Source organism: Melospiza melodia, chromosome 1, assembly GCF_035770615.1.
Source record: "Melospiza melodia melodia isolate bMelMel2 chromosome 1, bMelMel2.pri, whole genome shotgun sequence".
Lineage (NCBI taxonomy): Eukaryota > Metazoa > Chordata > Aves > Passeriformes > Passerellidae > Melospiza > Melospiza melodia.
In genome coordinates this window covers 18,042,968-18,064,567 of record NC_086194.1, presented here as the reverse complement: position 1 = coordinate 18,064,567, position 21,600 = coordinate 18,042,968, and the positions used below count along the sequence as shown (strand labels likewise).

At 38.6% G+C, this 21,600-nt stretch overlaps 1 protein-coding gene across 5 annotated transcripts in view; it reads right to left on the bottom strand.

The window, feature by feature from the left end:
- ARHGAP21 (Rho GTPase activating protein 21) overlaps positions 1-21,600 on the bottom strand; it is a 112,060-nt gene that overhangs the window by 54,452 nt on the left and 36,008 nt on the right. For 4 of the 5 annotated variants that reach the window (XM_063149816.1, XM_063149832.1, XM_063149831.1 and 1 more), the window contains 2 exons: positions 12,122-12,304; positions 6,240-6,264 (listed from right to left, as the gene is read on the bottom strand). In XM_063149816.1, coding sequence (XP_063005886.1) covers positions 6,240-6,264; positions 12,122-12,304 — 208 coding nt within the window. Of the gene's footprint in view, positions 1-6,239; positions 6,265-12,121; positions 12,305-21,600 lie in introns of those variants that run through there. The other variant, XM_063149840.1, reaches the window with a different exon arrangement.

Sequence of the window (21,600 nt, the reverse complement as noted above, 5' to 3'; positions counted from 1 at the left end):
ACAACATAGCAACAAGCACCTCGTTTCTCTGAAGTCATTAACCTTCTGATATAAAACACAGATTAAAACATCTGAGTCATAAAGACTATGAAAAGTACAACCTTTACATTCTGAATAGGAAAGGAAAAAAGAAAAAACAATCTCATGCCAAAGTGCTAATGCTGACAGAGCTCTTCCTTTAGACCTGCAGAACACAAACCAGCAAGTGCTGAAACACAGTATAGTACATACTTTCTTACAAAATCTCTCCAACTAGCCACTGCTTAAAAACATGCCACTGCTCCTCTTCCTCAAGGGGAGAAAAAAAATTCTTCTGCTCAGGACAGCTGAACTGTGCTCAGAAATCCTCATAACACAGGGATTCAATAAAGTCTACGGAAGTTTGTAAAATAACTTATTGTAGAACATTTTTACTCCCAGCCCTATGCTCAGCAGATAGCAAAAGGATGACTTACACTTTTACATTTAAGAAATTAGCCTCATGAAACACCTCAGATTAATCAATTAAGACAGGCTCTTATGCACATCTTTCTCTGACTCAAGCAGGAGGAACATTCCTCTTGAGCATGAAGATCTACAAGTATGCTTTTGGGTATCCAAGGCATGTGAGCTCCACTGGTTCAACAATGCTGAGTGACACTGATTCCTGGGATGCCTTTCAGGGGAACAGATACAGCATGGCAAATGCTTCACATTGATTACTCAATCAAAAACCTGTTAATCATTTCCCAAACTACTCAAAAAAGGTTGCTGAAACTACAGCAGAACTTACATTTATTAACTGAGATTGTGTTTAATTAAATATAAATCACAAACCTGTCTGGATTACATCTAACTGAGGGGGGCCAACTACAGCTCATTCTGCATATTATAATCTGCAAAGTGAATTTCATACATAGTAAGCATTTCTCCACTAGCAATCCACTCTGGAAAAGGAGCCCAAAGGTCTCAACCCAGTCCCAACAGAGCTTATTTCACCAACTGTCAAGCTCAAAGCAACTCAACCGAAAAACACTGGCTGAAACACAGTGCCAGGGATGAGCCCCTGAAAGAATGTGATAAGTAAATTAGTGCTGTTGAGTCATTTAGCAGAAAAACACTTGGCATTCAACTCTCTAACACAGGAAAAATACATACTTATTTCTCAAAGCACCTCTGGCATTTTGATTAGGCAACTCCAAAATGGTATTTCTTCTTTCGCTTACTTTTCTGTAAACCATTTGACTAATACAACCTCAACCCTATCTACGTGCCAAGGTAGGGGGAGAAGATGAGAAAATAATTTGGCAATGTTACGGAAAATATGTAACACAGGTTCAGCTTAGTTACAAACTCTCCAAAACTGTTTTCTCATTGCATTATTTGCCATTACTAGGACTTCATTCAATTCTCTCAAATGAAACCTTTTTAAGTTTAAAATTTAATCTATGATTAGTCTAGAGGATTTACTACAGTCATTAGATAAGCATAGAGCAATACAATTTTTATCTAGAGTGGTCAATCTATGAACTCTCCCTTAAATCCTTGGGAACTACACTTCATGTTTTTATTCAAAGTCAAAGATGATTTGAACTCAACAGAAACCACTGAGAAACATTATACATGTGACAAGCTGGAAGAGAGTCCATTAGACATTCTGGATGTACTATAAGGGAACAAGGAATCATCAGGCTCTGGTCTCAGTGGAAAACTGTGAGCCTTCTTTTAGCATTCTCAACACTTAGGTGTTAAAAAATTAACTTGGATCAAAAATCCACAAAAAAGGGCAATTTACTGTCCCACTATCCTGAAGCATTACTCTTAAACACCTCTTGTCTTTTACTCCTAGTTCTACTACCATATGCCTTGGACCCTCACAGTCCAGCCATCTATGACCTTTCCACATATTTGCTTTCACATTCATCCTCTTGTTCTTACCTACCTTCTTCCCACCATCACAGGCACAGTATGTTTATTTCATAACAGACTGAGCCGATAGACCAGGATGTTAAAAAACGTGGGATTAAATTAAATCCTGGGAGAACACAAACTACAGTACAGAAATCAACAGTCTGTTAAAAGAAATGAAATATTAAAAACTCCAGGCCTTATGTAAGCAGCAGTAATGCAGGAAAAAATCCTTTTCCTGTGTTTTTTCCACCCTTCTCTCAAAGGCTCTACCCTGCCAGAGCAGATTTGCACAGAGCTGAAGAAGGACAGGTAATGAATTGGAACTATTTAGCACAGACAACTGAAGGGTAGAAACTTTTATACATATTTAGGCACATTAAAAAAAAAAAAAAAAGCCTGGGGATAAAATCTAATGTTCTAGACTTCTCAGTGAAAACATGTCTAAGGTCTCATTAACAAGCACACACTGGGACTCTATAGAAAAATACACTGAATAATGTACCTAAGGTTGACTTTAATTTTTATGGAAAAAGGAGCTCCTAGTTGCTACAGGTACTTCTACATAGAAATGTAGATAAAAGCACAAAAAGCAAGATCATACTATTAAGAAAAAAAGATACTGGATTATAATGATATTGGATCCCCAGATACTATGTTAGACACAAAATAGCTTTGTTCTATTGAAAAATAAAATTTCTTTCATTCTATTTCTTTATGCTCATCCCTGTTCACTTTAATCACAATCACCAAGCCAAAACTTTTTAAAGGAAAACATGTTTTAGGACAATTTACAAGAAACTACTTTCATATGTACAAAACCTGTGTTTTGGCATTTACAACTTAAATAATGTTTGAAGGACAAGAAGATATGGAATCATATTAAATGCACAATCATATCAAATGGCATGAACTTTTCCTCCAGCTCCACTCATTAGGTCTTGATATACCTAATGAGGTGCAAGTTTTTAATAAGAATGCTAGGTTTTTAATACGCATAGGTATTTTTCAGTCTGGCTCCAAATATTCCTGAAATGCTCTCCTGGAAGACTTCTACCTGTGAGGTACCACTTAAATAAATAACTGAGTATTGAAACAGAGCAACTCCAGAAAATAGGAAGAATGGCAAACTGATAGCAAGACACCCTCAAAACACACAAAATAAATACTTCAAGTTATTTCTGGGAATAACAACTCCAAGAAATAGGTAATACAGGCTGGTCAGTATAACAGATTCCCTGGAAAGCAGTATATGCTGATAAAAGTTTCCAATCAGTGACCAATGAATCCACAGTGGAAAATCTGTATCTTCTGATAAAATGCACCCAGTTAGAGAAGCCTTTCAACTTCTTGGCTTAAGATCAACAACCTGGAGCAGTGAAAGTACGAAAAGAACTAATAACCTTAAAAAATAACAAAATATTTGGGGTAAATCTGTTTTGATGCCCTTCCAGAAGATAACAGGGTGCTAGCTAAAGTCTCCCTCAAGAAGCAGCATGTGCATATTTGAAGCCTCCATGGCTTGTCTGAAGAAAGCCTTGGCTACTTCTTCCATGGGAGGGCAGCAGCAGACACCCACCAAGACACTGCCACAGACCCTGGCCACAGGCTCTAAGCCAGCTCCTCACCCCAAGCCAGAGCTCCATGCATCCCTGCTGTCCTCACAACTGCACCACAAAGGCAACTCAAGCCCTGTGGTCTCCCAGCCTGTTCTTCCCCAAGTGTCTCTGCTCAGCCCCTGCAGCACCCTGGCCCTCTCCTGTGGGAGATTGCACCACCCTCTGGGTGGGTGTGCAGGGACTTCAGCCAGCTCCTGAAAAAGGCACGAGAGCTCCATGCTGTTGTCCTGTAGGCTCTCTCTTGTTCATGTGCACAGCTGAGGTGGCCCCCTTCCGTCCCTGCTGTTGACCATGAGGATGCTGTGACCAGGAGACACCTAACTCCTTTGCCTGACAACCCAAACCTGCTTTTAGGCCATCATCTCCCTCTGGTGTCACTCCTATTTAAGAGCTCTCCTGGACAAATTGGCATAACCTTCCATTATAAATGCTTTGAAACTTTACTGCTTACCAAAAGGAAGATTAATGCAAGCCAGGAGCTTGAACTAACTAAATATTAAAATTCTATACCAGACCCTAAAAAATATAAAAAACATTTCTTTCACTGTTAGAATACATCAAACAGGGTACATGCTTTTATCTTCTGCCCTCTAGACTTAATTAGGTGCTTTGATCCTTTGGAAAAATATTCAAGTGGTCGCAATGAAAGGCAATAGCAATAGAGATGCTTTAATCCACACTCACCTAATCAAATATATAAATGCTGAATTTGGTATGAAACCCTCCTTTTTAACAGGCAAGCTTAATCTATGACAAGGGCAAAGCATACAGGGCGGGTAATTATAAATTTTCACTGAAAACTGACACAAAAAAAACGACACTTCTGTACTGGCACACACTGCTTCACAAAAACAAAATGCTTGGATCCCCTTAGCTTAGTCTTTCAGAGAGGAAAGATCAAGCGAATTAAGAGAATTATCACGTACAAACTTGAAAAGTGACGTGTTTCTCAGTAGGGTGTTTCCAGCTAATTTCGGCAGGGTTTCACAGAGCCCGTTTCCCAATCTGGCTGCAATGCAGGGACCGGCCGCCAGGTGGCTGCAGCGCCCGCCCCGGGCGCGCCGTTCCCAGCGGAGCCGTTCGGGGCCGAGCTCGGCTGCGGAGCGCTCCGGCAATCCCGGGATAACCGGCACGGAGCTCCTGCCCCTCCTGCTGCTGCTGCTGCTGCTGCACAAACATCGCTGCTGCCAACATGTGAAATGACACCTGCAGTTTTGCTCACTCTCTCCGCACAAGCTGCCTGCTCCCCTTATTTGGGAACAGGCAACCTGCAGCAATGTAAAGAGTTTCATCCACCCTATAACCCCCAAAGATCATGTCAAATGCTGGAGAAAAGTGTCTAACACACTTCGTCCCCTTTTGCTTTTAAAGGTTTAATACACAAAACTGGCAGGTTATTTTTTATTGGCATCTACATCCTCTGCCACACAGTTGTATCTTCTCTTTCCAGCGGGACAAGTCCAACCTTCTCTCCTTCATGAGAATTCTGTTAACTTTCAGGGCATTTGTGCCCTCTGATCTGTATTTCAAGGCATACAACATACCATGGTGCTATAAATAAGCAATAGTTGAGCTATGATTCATGGGATTAGAAGTTACATAAAAATTTCCAGAAAGTAATCTTGTTTCCACCTTGACAGGTCTCATGGTGAACCAAGGATTTGTTCACTGCTGTTTCTCTACTGAAAAATACCTCTCAGATAACATTTTAGATAAACAGACCTACATTACATCTTTAGCTGCCTGAGCTCTCCCTGCAAGAATAAGAACACCACAGAACTTTTTTCTCTAGGCCACAAGTGGTGTCTTCCATACTGGTTTGGCACAAAAGATCAATTCCCTTCCTTTCCTAAAGGAACCTGCCTTTTCCTAAGTCAAAACAGATAAAGGATGCTTCATGTTTAGGGAGTGATAAGAAGTAGGAAGAGATTAACTTTTCACTGCTTAACACACAGGTGATGACAGCTGAGTTAAACTAGGAGGATGAAATGTATGAATCCATCTGCTTCCAAGAGAAAAGTAAGAAAGTTCAAATAAATTAGTATTTCCCAGAATGCTTCTAATATATCACAACTACACAAAGTAAATGGAAACAGGAATTCACATATATTCTTTGTCTTCCAACTAAAGGAGGTACTTAAAGGCACACTGGAAGCAGCTCCCATGCTTTGCTAGAAATGAGAAGCCACCACCAGAAGCAGCAGTCAGCCCATGCTGTCCCCCAGCCAGCTGCACTGCTCTGGCAGGCAGAGCACCAGGGGAACCCAATGCACAAAATCCCACTGCCCCTGTACCTCACCATCATGACAGACTGGGGAAACAAAGTGGGAATGGGCTCCCAAGCTGGAAACCATCTTCCTTAAATCAACATGTTTTTCACTCTTTTAAAGGAAAAGTAAGATATCAGCAAAAAGGAAGCATGGATGAGAAAACAGCTAAATATCAAAGAGAAACTTCAATTAACTGGGATGGAGATTTAGCATAAATTTATAAAAAAATAAGTTCATGAGTGAATTAAGAAAGAAAGAAGATAAAGGCAATGTGAGAAGGAGAAAGCTATGAAAATGGAGGGGAGCTGACTGGCATAACCTAGAATTAAGTGACTGATCAATGAGCTTGATGTTCACACTGAAGTGATTGTAAATTTCAAGCTCTTAGGTAACAATTCAAGTCCATTACACAGTTGAAGCATTCAATATACTGGATCTGTAAGACAGTAAAAACAAGACATACCTTGTCTATTCCCATTCTCTTCATCCTAAAGAGGAAGAAAGAGTGCATATTAAAAATTCAATAAATGGAAAAAATGCATAGGCAGCTCTAAGATACAAAGACTTGAAGTGAACTTGTACAGGTAAAGTCTGTATTTTGGTACCTCCTACTTTCTCTACAACTGTTTAACTTAGAGAATTAAGGCTCTTATTTTGAGAATGTAGAGTAATAGCTATTTTAAAGACAGCTAATCACAATCCTATGAAACATTCCCACAGAAACAACACGAACAGGATTATTTGAAAACAAATGTACTAAACCCCATGAAATACTTCCATGAAGCCTCATACTGCACTCTGTGCTGTTGCAAGCATATTTCACCCTGAAAGCCAGGCAGGAAAGGTTACACTTTAATCACCTCACCATTCAAGCTGCATATGCAAGAGATACAAAATATTTTGTAAGCAATGTCTGAATATGGTTCCTGAAATTTGAACCATACAAGTTTGTTTTGCCTTCAGTACTACTACTGCTACTAGAGGAAAACATGTACCCCAAACACTATTTAGTAACAACCTTGAAGAGTCTCCTTCTGCTCACTGATCCCAAAAATCACACAACTGGAAAGTACTGGAGGAAAATGGCATGCTTAAACTAAAAAAAAAAAAAAAAAATATTACTTATGTTACCTTCTTGTCAACATTTTGGTATGAAGATCACCACGGTTAACCTTGTTTAAAGTTCTACCACTTAAGAAGCAAAATTACCTAACACGGTAAACACCTGCTTGCTTTCTAAACTTCATAGAGTAATAAATACTTAATCAAATACAATTTCTGAGACTAATAGGCAGTATTTCAAAAATATTTCTAACTACTCAGCTAATTAGAACAGCTTTGTCCTGAAGGAAAGAAGGAGCAATTTTAGAAATAATTTTCACCTGGATAATTCCTCCTACTTTTAGATGGACTAACTCAAATTTTCTAGTTATTTTGTATTTAAAGCAAAATCACTATGTTTTTCAAATTATATAAGCTCAAATCAACTACACACTGACCTGAGCAATCCATTCAAGAGAGAAAGTCTTGAAGAATGACAGGAAAATGATGCAGATATGACCACTATATAATGGTGAGGAAAAGACAAGTCTGTCCTAGGAGCAAGAAATTTCTTACAACAATACAAAGTTCTGCTGGAGCTTTGAAAGATACTTGAAAGATAACTTAAAGAGACAAAGAAATAAAGAGTAAAAGAACTCTCCCAAAACCAAAATACAGAGTTAACAAAAATCTAGCATATATTCTACTTTTAAAAAGCCATGATAATGTTATTGCTGCCCCAACAGTGTATCTCCAAGTTGGACAGTCCTGTCTGCTCTATACTTTGGTAAAAATGGCACACTAGAAGGTAAGTACCACGACTGCTTATTCTTGAAGCTCTGTAACAGTCAGCTGGTTTTGAACTACAATCAGCAGCCTAGAATTAGACATGGGTAACTTCTGCACATACTGAGTTGTGGCCCTATCTGTCAAGTGAAAAGACATCTTTAGGACTTGACACATTAGAACTCATAACCTGAAAAATCTGAGTTACATGTTTGGGAGGCTACTTGGTTTGATGCTATATAACAAATATTTTTTAAGAGAAAATTTAGCCAATGTAGAAATACCATAATTTATTAAATACTGCAGTGGGTTTTGTCAGTTTTGTCACTGGTCATGCAAAGTTCTGTTACCAAAAACAGCTGCAAACATTATTTTTACATGGTATCAAGCCAATGAGATCAGTCTTTGAAAAATGGAATGAAGGCTTTATAACACAAGTGTTTTGAAACCAGCTTTTCCTCCTACATTCACCCCTTACACGAGACAAGATGTCAGTATATGCCGCATCCATACCTGAGGAGAAGAATTTATCACTTACTTGCTTCTCAGGCAAATGAACTTGGGAGAACAAACATCACATGCAGAAACTGAGCTTCTAACAAATCCTAATGAACACCTGATGTTAAAGGCGTTATGCAACACTTGCTTTTTGCAATGCTAGCTTAAGAAATCTTCCACACATTCCATATTAATTTTCTTAAGGGAAAGGAGGCAAGCACAATACATAAATGGGTCATTCCTGAATGTGCAGCTATTCCCAGTTTGGTGTATGTCCCCACAGAAGCATGGTCAAGTACTTCTGCCAAAATGAAGTGTGTCAAATTACACCCTCAGTTTCCAAGGTCATTTTTCACACAGGGCTGTCCCTCCCAAGAGACTGACCAGACAACAGTTTTTTCCCTAACCTATCACAGTGTTTAAAAGTTAGTTAATTAAGGCCAATTACAGTGAGAAAGAGACCCTTGATTTCTACTTATATAGTTGTTTTGTGCAGGAATCATGAAAAGATAGTAGAACTTAGCAAAATACCCTGAATTGGACCGAGACCTGCACCACTACATACATATGGAATGCTAAATGAATTAGATATTAAAATATTATGTGTATATATATATACATATACACATATAACAAAAATATAAACAATCAAAATGCAACATAAAAGCATTCCATTTTAAAATAAGCAGATTCACTTCCCTGAATTGATCATAACCAATCATTTTCACATGGGGAAAGGGTGTCACAATAAAAAAAAAAAAATCACCTGAAGTCCTACAAGGAGTTTATGTAATCAAGACAAGAGTGTTTTGGGACTCAGAGCAGTCAGCCACATCTTAGAGGCAGATCTGCCTAGATCTCCTTCCTTGCACTGAATTCTTCAGACAATAAACAAAAAGGCTTTACAACTGAGCAAAGGTTTTATTAGACTAACAACTAGAACACTGAACCTCTCAAAATTTAAAAGCTGATCACCTCCAACACACCTAACTAGAGAACAGATTATACATTTTATGAAGTAATGCCCACTCTTCTCCACTCAAATATATCCTCTGGCAGGCAGTTCTTTGCTTGCAAGAAAATTCACCTCAGTGGCTTTCCAAGCAGCAGCATCCTCCAGCATACAGAAAGCTTATTTTCCAATTCCCATGGAATATGCAGCTGTGGTGTGATCTTTACCACACCCTGCAGGCTAAGAATATTATGCTCTATGTTCTTGAGATGCTACTGTTGCCCCTTGTGAAGAATCTTGTCCTCCTCTTCCCACAGGATTCCACCTGACTCATTAACAGCTTTTTCAAACATGGAAAACACAAGCAACAGGAGCAGAACTTTGAATGGAGACACTTTCATGAGTATTTCTGAATGGGAACCTACAGTCTGTACTAAAAAATCAAAAACATATATATATCCTCAAGAATGTGGAAACATTGTTCAAAAGCACTTTTAGATATTTTTCTCTCTTTTCACTACCTCTACTAGTTTATGTCGAATTGTAGTAAAATTTAAGAGAGCAAGCTTACCTTGGGGGGAAGGGGCAGGGAGGAATTAACAAACACTAAAATAAAGAAGGTAAAATGCTTTTTACCCTCAGGTAAACAATAGAGACTTCTGCACTGATCTAGAGGGAAAGCACCAGCATCCCACTGACACTTGTGATAACAAAGGGGCTGTGGCTCTGGGAAACAGGTCAAGGATTGAGAGACTCCAGCTGTTATGTAAAGGGCATCTTCAACATCCAGCTGTCATCTCTGTCTTATATCAGCAGTGGCTGCAGCCTCAGGTGTGAAGGGGGGACAAGGCTACTACAGAAAGCCAAATAATATTCATTGTTATTATACTCCCTTTGAGGAGTGCAAAGTGAAACATCTGTGACTCCTGAGGCACTTACAATTTTGATCAATGAGGAAAGAGAGAGGACTGATACTTGAGCTTACAATCAATGACAGAGACTGTAATTAGCTGGTGACCTTATCTGATCAAAGATCCTACTTAACAGCTGAGAAATCAGATTTGCCTCATATTAGGATCAGGATGACAATAGGTGAATTTCATTCTTTTGCACCATAACTCAGGTACATACATTTCTACAAAAGCGATCATATGAATACTCGTAAATAGTAACATCTGTACTTTTTTTTGCTTCACCTCATGGACATTAAAAGGAAGAGAAGAGAATACAACCATTCAGGTTAATATAACCATTCAGGAAAAGGGCTCGGTCCAAATGATCCTTACCCTCTTTATATGTAACTGAATCCATGAATAAAGGTGTTACAGTATCCAATCATTTCATTATTCCGTTTTCAAAATCAGACAGAAATAGGAATGAATGAACCAGATTCAAACATGTCAGAGAAGAAATAGAGAAAAAATTAAGAAGGCATGAAGATCTCTATTGCAGAAAAATAGGGAGTTAAGAGCTTCAAGACAAGGTGCTGGGCTCACTAGTAACTGCTTGAGTCTCTCAAACCATCAGATATGAACTAGAAAGGACTGATATTTAATTTTTTTAATGTCCTTCCCTTGTGCCTGTCTCCTTTTGCATGTGAAAAACATATTGACTCCCTCAGAGACATCTAGTGATGGCTTTTTTCCAGAACATATCCCAGTCAATTCTTAGTTAAGGAGGCTAATCCTGCTTATGCTGTTTATTTTCACCCCCTGCACAAACGGGGGCTCTTGTTGAGAGATGCTAACAAGTACATGTCATTTGTTCTGCTCAAGGCTAAGGCTTCCCCACCCTCCTTCCTCTGTTTCACACTGAATTCAACCAGAGACTGCTATTACCTGTGCTCAATGACAGAAATGCTGGAAACACCTGACACTGCTAACAGTTTCACTTCCATGTAACTTCAGTGACTCCTTGTCAAGGAAAAAACTTTGAGCATTTAAGCAAAGGCTGAATAGCTGAGGTAAATTGGAAAAATGTGCCAACTTTCTTCTGCAAAGCTTTTTCTACTTCAAAAGAAATCTTACAGCCACCAAGGGCAAGCAAAGACAGAAAACTTTACTGAAAGACACCTGCAGAGACACATGAGTCAATTGACCTCATGCTCTTTCCAGAAAGTGTCATCACCCCTTCCCCAGCTTGGTAAGAACTTATTCTTCTGCCTGACTGGAAAAGCAAAAGCAAAACTGAGGGGTAGCATGGCTCATGAAAACTACTACACTTGATGCCTTTAAAATGAGCAAATGCTATCTGAACTCACTAAGAAACAGCCTCTCTCAATTTTCAAATTCCTCTCATTATTAAATGGACTTTTTCTCAACACCCCATATTACAGCAACTTTCAAAAGCTCCAGTCACAAAAAAGAACATGTACATGCTTTGAGAAAGGAAGACCAATTAGCTACTTAACATTCAGATATTCTTGCTTTAAATTTTAAAAAATGTAAAATACATTAAGAAAGTTGTCTTTTAATGTAGGCCAGTATATATCTTGTTTATATTCATCTCAACTGCATGTCCTCTTTTCAGCAGAAAGAATGTAACACTGAAACATAATCTGTCTTTCTAATGTACAACTGAGTTTAGGATACTCAGAAACCAAGGTAAACATTCTTCTTTATCTCTTAATGTGATGGTGTGACAAACTTCAACTGGGGAGGGGAATAACAACAGCAAAAAAACCCAAACCCTACCCTTCAAGTCTACACTTCAGAATAGGTAGCTCTTCAGAACTACCTGTTCTGAAGTGAACAAAACTTACAACAGACTAAGTAATGACAGTGGCTTTGGGCAAAAACAATCTACAGAGAAATACTTACCTGTTCTGCAATGACCACTGTTCCTATCCATGATACAATTATTTTTGACTAACAAACTCAGTCAATTCCATTTTATTGGAACAGATCAGCAAAAACTATTAAACAGTGTCATGAACCACCCACCTTACAAGGGATCTCTCATCTGGGTAAGACAGATCTATAAACACATTTACTTTCAAGTAAGTGGGATTTATGACCCTAAAAGGTACAAGGCTTTATATAAAGGGCTTCATTATTAATTCCACTTACTTTAAAAGAAAACTGAACTGCAGATTCTGGAGGGTAAACTATGAAGTGTCTTAAGGTGAAGCCAAAACCCTGAGATGTCCTCCTTAGCACGACAGTTTTAGGACCAGGCCAAGAGAAAGTTTCTTCCTCCTCTGATGGTGATATAGCTTCACTCTGCTCTTTTCCATCTTTATTTTTTGATGCCTAAAAGAGAAAAAGATAGAGGAGTTTTAATTTGGATCATTGAAAAATAAAAAGAAAACAAGAGCAAGAATTCCCAGACATGCCTGTACACTAGAAAATAGAATTTCTCCCCCCATAACCAAAACAACCTGAAGATCAGTAGTATTTTCAAATGTGTATGCTAAAGCAGCACCCTTTACACCATTGCATCTCTAGTCATACTGCACATAGAATGACACTTAAATTTTAAATGAGGTTAGATATTTAAAAAATCAGCATTCAACAGTGAAAGACTTGAAGGAACCATAAGAAATGCATACAGCTTGCATGTTTTATTTGCCTTCTATTTAGAGATAAACATGTGACTTCCGGGACCCCATTTCTGGCTGTACATATCTCACATACACAAGTACAAAACAAATTTATCCTTCCCACACAATTCAGGGATGATTTTCTTGACTACTATCTCCTCATTTAAGACAAGTAAAACAGAACATGCAATTGGTTAGATTCCAGAGACATTTTTCTCTAGTCATATCTATTACTTCACCTTTGTTTCTTCCACCCTCAGCTATTGTCTCCAAACATTTCAGTATGCGAATTCTAAACACAAAAGTAAAAAAAATCCCCTTTCCTTTTACAATCCTACTGCAATCCTTCCTCTCAAATAAGCAATCTTGGGTGGGTTTTTTCCTTATGGGTAATTTTATATACCTATGACTCAAGCAACATATTAAAATATCTACTTTCTCAGCCTTATATAAAATCTTTCATTTCAACTTTCCAAGTGAGTGCCACACCAGCACTCAAAGGCAGGAGACACAAAGAAAGCATGCAAAATTCTATGACCCTCCTCTAAAGATTCTAGTTCAACGATGCGTGAAACAAATTTAGATACCAGAGCCTATAGCCTATTCAAAGGGTATTCAAACAGAAATAATAGTCTTCTTGTCCTCCAGTAGCTCTGCTGCTGTGGCTCAGCAACTGGCTGATCAGTGCCAGAATTTACTGCTCAGTTTCTCCCTGTCTTACTCCAAAATAATCTCTTTTGCTTCAGTCTTAGAGCTGGAATCTCAAACTGCAGTGCTAGTTGGCAAGGTGGACTCAGCCAGCTCCAACCAACATCTACAGAGAACAGAGCATTTCCACTCTAATCACAAGGAGACCAACACATTACTACAAGGAAAATACTGCAGCACCTTAATGAGAGTTAATCCACCAGAATAACATTTTGCATTCAGGTATGTAAAACACAACACATTTGTCCACAGACGCTACAGTCTGTCCTCAGAAACCCACATCTTGCTTTTGTCCAACAGGGAGAACCAGCAAACACTAGCAGCAAGTGCTCCAAAAACCAGCCTCCCTACCTCCAACAACCCTGTTTTCAGCAAGAGAAAAACATAAAAGTGGACACTACAGCCAAGCCAAGAAATGGAGCTGCTTCAGGAACAAGAAAATATGGAGAAACCAGAGCAGTCTGACAGCCTGCTCTCCCAAACAGTCTGGAAGAATTAATGGCAGATTCTGGCAAGAACAGTTATAAATATCAAGGACTCCATCTCAGCCTAGTCTGTCCTCATCTATCATCTTCATTCATGTTTTAAAGTGCTAGTGTGAAACCGAGAAGACTCTGCAATTAGATGACTAATGAACGAAAAATTAGTGAGCACTGCAGAACTGCCAAGATGAGAGGCTTGAGCTTAAAGTTCAAACAATGCAAAGATTAGTAAAATTTACATAATCCTTTAGCCTAAGGATGGAGTTTGTTATTGAGGAGTTCCTAACCATTCTGTTCAGCTTCTGAACACAAGAGCATTTTATCAGTTCTGCACATATAAATGTTGCTTTTCAGGCTTTCAATCTCAGAACACATGCAGAAACTGGAGCCAGGAAGAACATCTTGATCCTAGTAAACTGGCAAAAGAAATAGCTCCCAGTAAGAAAAATATCACTGGCCTCTAAAAAATGACAGTGATTTCCTCCATCAAGTGACTCACAGCAACCCCTCTATTTAATATTCCCCTGCAATCTTTTGTTTCTTCTCTCAGATTTTTATACACAAGACATGATGCAAAGTATCAAATTATCTAACCACAGATATTGAAAAATGTCCATAAGCAAATATCCATAGTTACAAATAGGTAACCAGCAAGCTTAAATGTAGCACTGAAAAAATCTAAGTCTTCAATATACTTGCATCTTTTTTCTAACAAAACCCTCCTTAATTAGCCAAAAGGTAGTTTTAGTATGTGCAACAAGTAAAGACTATAATTTCCATAACAGAAGTACTGCAACCTCAGTTCAAAATAGACCCATACAGATAACTTCACTGACTTTTAGAAACAGGAGTTTCAGCATTTCAGTGTAGCAAGAGAACCCCTAATTTCCTTGTAATTTCATTTAAATGTTTAGCATTCACAAGTTACTGAACTAGAGGTTACTCATAAACCCACAGTCAATTATTTCTTGAAAGAGCACACTAAAAGGGAAAGGTGAACTTCACGCCAGCCTTGGACCCCCTGCAAGCTCTGCCAACAGGGTAACAGAAAAAGCCAGCAGTATCAGTAATAAATGTGAGATATGTTCAGTAATAGCAACTTTCAGCCACCACTTCAAACAAGCAAGAATCTGATTTATAAAGAGAATCAACATCTGTTCAGTAACCCTCTGACACTTCCAACCACAGCACACGCATCAGAATATCCCTTGCCAGAAAAAGCTTTAAAAAGGAACAAGAGAAGTTCTTAAAAACATAAACAAAACAAGGATGCAAGACAGCAAGCAAGAAACAGATGATGTTTAGCACAGACAAGTACACACTACTGAAGGCAAAGTCCCTACAGTTTTCCCTGCAAATCAAACATTAAGTTACAAATACATAAGTATCTCATATCCATAAGAGAATCTGTCTTTCGGGTAGAGTCATTTGCATTACAAGAAATGAGAAATGAATGTTTCATTTTCATTTAAGATCTAACAAACCAAAGATCATTGTGCCATAGTCCTTACTGAAGACCTGTATGTTTATTTCTCTATAGATTCAGTCCTCAAAATCTAAGTCAGAATGCATACAATCGAGTTCAAGGACTGAAGAATCCCAGGCTACTAAAAATTATTCAAGCATCATTTCCCTGGGGAATTTTTTGTACAAGGTTTCTGCACAAAGTATCTCAAAGCATCATTTCCTGTTCTATGCAATTGCAAGGACATACAACAGATGCTTAAATGCACTGTAAAACGAAAACTTTGTTTTTAATATTGTATTTAACCTTCTTTCTGAGCAATGAAAACATCCATGAAAAATCAGATGGCATTACAAAAAACTACATGAATCACTGGCAGCTTAACATGCACTAACAGAATTATCAGTAAGAAATCAGTAAGTAGCATTATGTTTGTAAATAATATTATTTCAAATTAAAAGTAAGTCTCAAAGCAATAGTTTCCCATTATATCAGTCTAAAAAAACTAGCACATCCAGCCTGCATGCCCTCTAAAGCCCCTCTGATTTTTAATCTTCTCATCAATTTCCAGATCTCAATGTGCAGTACTGTACAAGCTGAAAATCCTTACGTGACAGTTGCAGGCAACTGCAATCAAAGCTATAAATAGTCATATTGTCTAAACAGATAAACAGGTATGGTCTCAGGCCTGAACACTGAAAAGGTGAAAAATTGTGAACACAAGAAATAATTGATACATTGTACCATCTATTCTGGAAAAATCATTCAAGCCCTTTTAAAGCTGGTATGAGCAATCAATTTCTATCTTTATTTTGTGTTCAGTACCCAAATTCAAAATTATCCCTAAAGAAATGGGGCATGAGACTGGCATCCAGATTTGCTACCTTTTTAGACTGTTTTGGTTTGTGTCTTTTACCATACAGAATGCTTCACAAATCAATTATGTAAATAAAAGTCTCATTGTAGATGTCAGGGTTTCCCACATTACATTTTTCAGAGCCTACATCTGTATTTAAAAAACAAACAAAAAAATCCCCAACTCTCAAACCAACCAAACAACATCCCCCCCACCAGACCATCCATGGGACTTACCTATCAGTAACCTCAGTCACAACATGGAGACAGCCTGGGCTAAGCAGTACGTGCTTCAGCTGCACTTAACAAATGTTCAACTTTTAGATTGTCTACCAAGAAAAGTGATACCTGGTACAGCTGTTCAGCTAGACTGATATATGCTGAACAGAAAATGAGCTGGTGTTACCCATTTTACTGATTCAACAGCCATCGTATATATGATGTTTAGGGCTTTTCAGTAGCTACTGACATAAGCCAGAGGAAAAAACCATAGTTATTAATCCCTAAAATCTTCCTGAGACACAGACAGAATATTCCAAATGCTCTAATATAGCTGGACTGACTTGAAAGCAGGGATATTTCTTGTACAGGGTCATCTGCTTTCCCCATTTTTGTACTCAGTCACTATCACTTAGCTAACTGCCCTGTTAAATATCTGCTACTGCAGAGAAAAAGGCTTTTCTAGGACAGTCTTGCCTTATTTAATGTGACAAGAAAATAGATTCTTTAAAAAGCTAACAAAGAAATAAAGCCTTTTCTGGCTAAGCCTAGAGAATATGTAGGAAAAAAAACTTGACTATAAGGCAGCGGTATAAAAGATTATACAACCTTTTCTGAGATACATTGTCTACATCTTTGCAGCACAGGAAGGCATATCGAGCATACAAAGACTGTATTTTATCTTAGTAAAATAGCAGGATCACTCCCACAAGGTGTAAATTGAGTCTTTCTTTCAGTTCTCAAGCTAATAACCCAAAATTTGAAGGGAAATGGGTCACCATAATCATGTACTGAAACAGTCTAAAGATGTAGTGAGGTAATTTCTAATGTATCTTTAAATCAAACTAGAATGCACAAACAACATCTTACACAGAAGTTATTCCATTACTGACACAAAGTTGACATTAAGTAAATCCATCTTCCAGGTATTCAGAACACAGCCCTCTTCTCAAGACAAATCAGTTCCATCATTTTTAGCCTCGGGAAATACAATCATCTCTTACTCACTGCAAAGAGACCAGCAGCAAAACTGGAACACAGAAAACCTCAAATCCAAATCGTTTCTCTAAACTTCTGACTGACTCTTATGTTTACCAAAAATTGTAATCTCACCCTGAATAGGTAGGATGACAGAGACAGAAATGAAGGCAGGAAATATAACCTGTCAGTATATATACCAACAGTGTCCTTCCCTCAAAGGAGTGTTTCATCATTTTATGCCCTTGAAAGATGGCTACAGAGTATAACCAACATTGTTCTCCAAAACCACATGGATGGTGAGAAATCAGTCTGCCAAATGGGTGAGATATGAGGAAATCTATAAAAATCCTCAATGTAAGATTGCTGATGGTAATTGACACCATAAAAAAAAAAAAAATCTAGAATCCACAGAAAGCAAGAGAGGCAAAAAAAAAAAAAAAACAAAAAAAAAACAAAACAAAACCTGAGAAAAACACCAATTGAATATTTAACAGCTGTACATGCTAGACTTGTTAAAAAACTCTCAGCCAAATTCCAAAGATGAATGCAGCAGTGCATGCATAATACCAAAGCTGTCCCTTCTTTATTAACGTCAAAATTAGCATACACAGTTAATTAATAAATTTCCCAAATGTTTCAGTATTTTTAGTGTCAAACTGGAGCATTCATTTTTGCATGTTACTCCAGTGTCACCCGTCACACTGAGCAAGCAACAAGGTTACAAAAAAGAAAAATGTTAAATTTATGTATAGATTTAACCTGATGACAGATAATAAAGAATAAGTAACTGTTCCTACCAACATGCTCTACCTACTTCAATCCAAAAGTACATCCTTTTTCTTGTCTACCTTTTAGAAATACAAACATTACCTGGGCATGGCTGAATGTAATCAACACCTATCAAAGTGAACTTTGCCAAGCAGAAATAAGTCACTAATTTAAAAGTAAATTTCCCTCAATCCAGTGATGAGCTGAACATACAACATACAACTAAAATGCAATAGAGATTCACAGCACAATACAATCAACCTAACAGTTTCGACCACATTTATGTGACTGCTGACATTTACTACGTGCTGATACACAGAAGTGAAATTGGTTCACTCCACTGACAAAGTCTTTATCTACAGAGTGACACTGCAGGAGCATTCCCCAAACAGAAAAATCAGGTGGTTTGAGACAGATGTACTGAAGCATAGAGGAGTTTCCTATCCCAAACATCTCTAAGTGGGCCACATTTCACATCTAATGGGCCACATCTCCCTGCAGTCCATTCCTCTTTGCAGAATGGGCCACAGGGAAATGGATCCCACTCAACAGATCTGACTGGTAGCAAGACCCTCAGTGCATGAGACAGAAGGTTTTTGTCTCCATCCTGGCCACTTCAGTGCTACATATTTAAGGAAGCTGCAGGAAGGATTTGGTTGCTCAGGGCTGGTAATTGCTCAGCATGTGAGGAGGCTGCCTCATCATGAAGCACCTGAAACTGGAGATGCAGATGTAAACAAAACCTCAAAGCTCTAAAAGATCAAACAGCTACAGAACCACACTCACCACAAGACAAGATATGGAGATAAACACAGCCTTAGTCCACACACATAAAACCATCAGTAGATAGCATTAACAGAGACAGAAAAAGCTGGTCTAGTCAGGGCCCTCACTCTGGGGTCACTGCTATCTGGTTTTGGAACTGGGGACACAGCTCTTCTTCCATGCTACAGTTCTTTGTGAAGTTGAGGGGAGGAAGGGAAAGAAAAAAGTAAGAGTTTCCAGAGGAAGACTTCAACTCCCAAACTCAGGGGAAGTACGAGCACTCAGAATCACTGGGGTTCCCATATATCTCTTACTGGGCAAGGGTAATGCATGCATGAAGAGCAGCATATTTGCTGAGACATCCCAACACTAACATTTCTCTTGTATTGCAGCTGAATGGGATGCACTAACTGGAAAGGGCAATAGAGGCAAACAAGCTGAAGAATTCAACTGCCACTAGAACAAGATGCAAATCCTTTATGACTACAAGTGGAGACTTTCACTACAATTTATGGTTCAATATCAAACAAGAGGAAAACAGGAACAGATTATTAGTGATCACAATAAGACTAAGGGGAAGACAGGCAATGCCATTCCTCCTGTTTGCTGCTCACCTGGGTTGGTGAGGTGGGACTCAAGCAGCCACCAATAACAGCAAGGTGGTCTCCATGAGCTGCTCTCCCTCTCTTACGCCCCTCATGGGTCTTGCAAAGACTCACAGTGAGACAATTCAGAGCAAGGGAAGGCAATAAAGATGGGAGCATCCCCCGATGGAGTGACCACGGTCTAGGTGTGTCCCTCACAGGAGCTCACCTCTCATCACTTTAACACACCACTATGGCACTAAGCCTGGGTGTTTTTTGGTGGACTAACCAAACTGAATTCAGACACGTGTTAGGACATCACCCTGGGAGCAAACCTATCTTTCCTTCAGGACTGTGAATCTCACCCAGATGGAATAGAAGCTGGTATAGTTCAATAACAAATGCAGCAGCTGCTTGCCAGCAGCAGAGGTTAGTGAGGACACCAAACTTTGAAGTGCATCTCAAGACTGAAAACTTTAATTCAATAAAATACATAAACCATATCCTTAAACCAAGACCAGGTGAGGAGAAAGGCAGCTAAGATGGCAATACATAACTACTCTCAGTGCATGAAGTAAGTGGGAAATCTGCGACCTTTCAAAAGCCAAGCATCTGTGCCAGCATGGCAGATGGCTGGGAGGCACAGGGAAGGAAACAAAATTCTGTCAAGCACCATGCAGGCTACAGAGCTGGCTTGGAAGCAGGACAGAGGGATACATGTTTCTGTGTACTTTCTGCCTACTTCTGTAGTACTAGCATTGTAGCAAACATACCCATTCAAAGGAGAAACAGCATTTTCAAGATAAAGGATTTCAGTTCTCATAAAGGTCAAGGCATACACAGAAAATAAACAGTAAAAACCTCCATGTGTGCATGTTATTACTACACAGCTCAAACTTGCCTACTGCACTCTACTGCTCATGAAAGGCGGCTCTGTAAAGCAGTTGGTGCTCATGTCAGTCTCACCACAAAACCCAAAAAGCAAAGCTGAAGGCTTTCTACAGCAAGGATGATCTCAAAAATGCCCCCTTCATGTGTCTGTTCAACTGAAAATTTTTCAGTTTACCTGGCTCTGCATTAAAAGCAGTAATACCCCAAGTGGTTCTGCAAACTGCACCTAGCTAGACATACTTGCTTGAATGAAAGCAGCTTTCAGCTTCCCAGGCCAGGTGAGTTCAGAAAGAGTTGTGCTACTTTGAAGTAAGGAAAATTCCAACTTACTAAGTGCTGCCTAGACTTAATGTAACTTTTTTCTTTTTCTAGACAGCACAATCTCTGTTTTTTCTTAGACAGTATTTCTGACAGCTGGATCTTTTGAACAATGCTTTAAACTCTAGATAGTACCAAGTGTAGCATATTTCAATTCATTAATCTAGCATATGTCTATTTTAGTTTTATATACATAAATACACACAAAATTAAGTATACTGTGTTGTGTGTGTACATGTATTTGCTTCTACACATCCAAAAAGTACACTAATTGATTGAGATTCTTTACAAAGCTAATTAAGTGGGCTTCAGATAATAATTTATACTGCCACAGAGTAACAGCCCATTTCAAACAACAGCAACAGCACTAAGACACAGAGTAAGAAGTATATAATGAAACACTTCACACACTATTTTCACAATGCGTTTTGTTTGTATCTTGAATTTTGTTATTCATAACAACATACATGGAGTTCATAACATTAAATTTAGTCAGAAAAACATTAACAACAAAGAGAAATTGACAGCTTCCTTGTTTTCTTATAGAACCATTAGCAAAAGCCTCCCCTCTTAACAGCTACATCCTTAAACTGGAAAGAAAGGAAACATCTGCAGGGTTGGTAGCTAGCATAACAGCAAAATATCATGTGATCTTAATTTAGCTAAATTGAAAATTTTCCTTCTCTGCTTGTTCTGTCATTGCTTGTTAGGAATAGGAAATTCTCTGTCCTCACCTTACAGTGCAATGTGGAAATATCAGAGACAGGAGACAAAGAAAGCATGCTTCTGCTCCTCAGCATTGAAGAAATGAAGAAATGTCTGAGATTATTCCATGCAAGATACAAGAACCTTCTCAGCAGTCTAACAGAAGTGGTAAGAGCACCTTGCACAGACACCAGCTGTCAAGGGCTGGCTTATACTGGCTCTTTCAACCGATAGGAACTTTTTCAGATCCAAGACTATGAGTTGT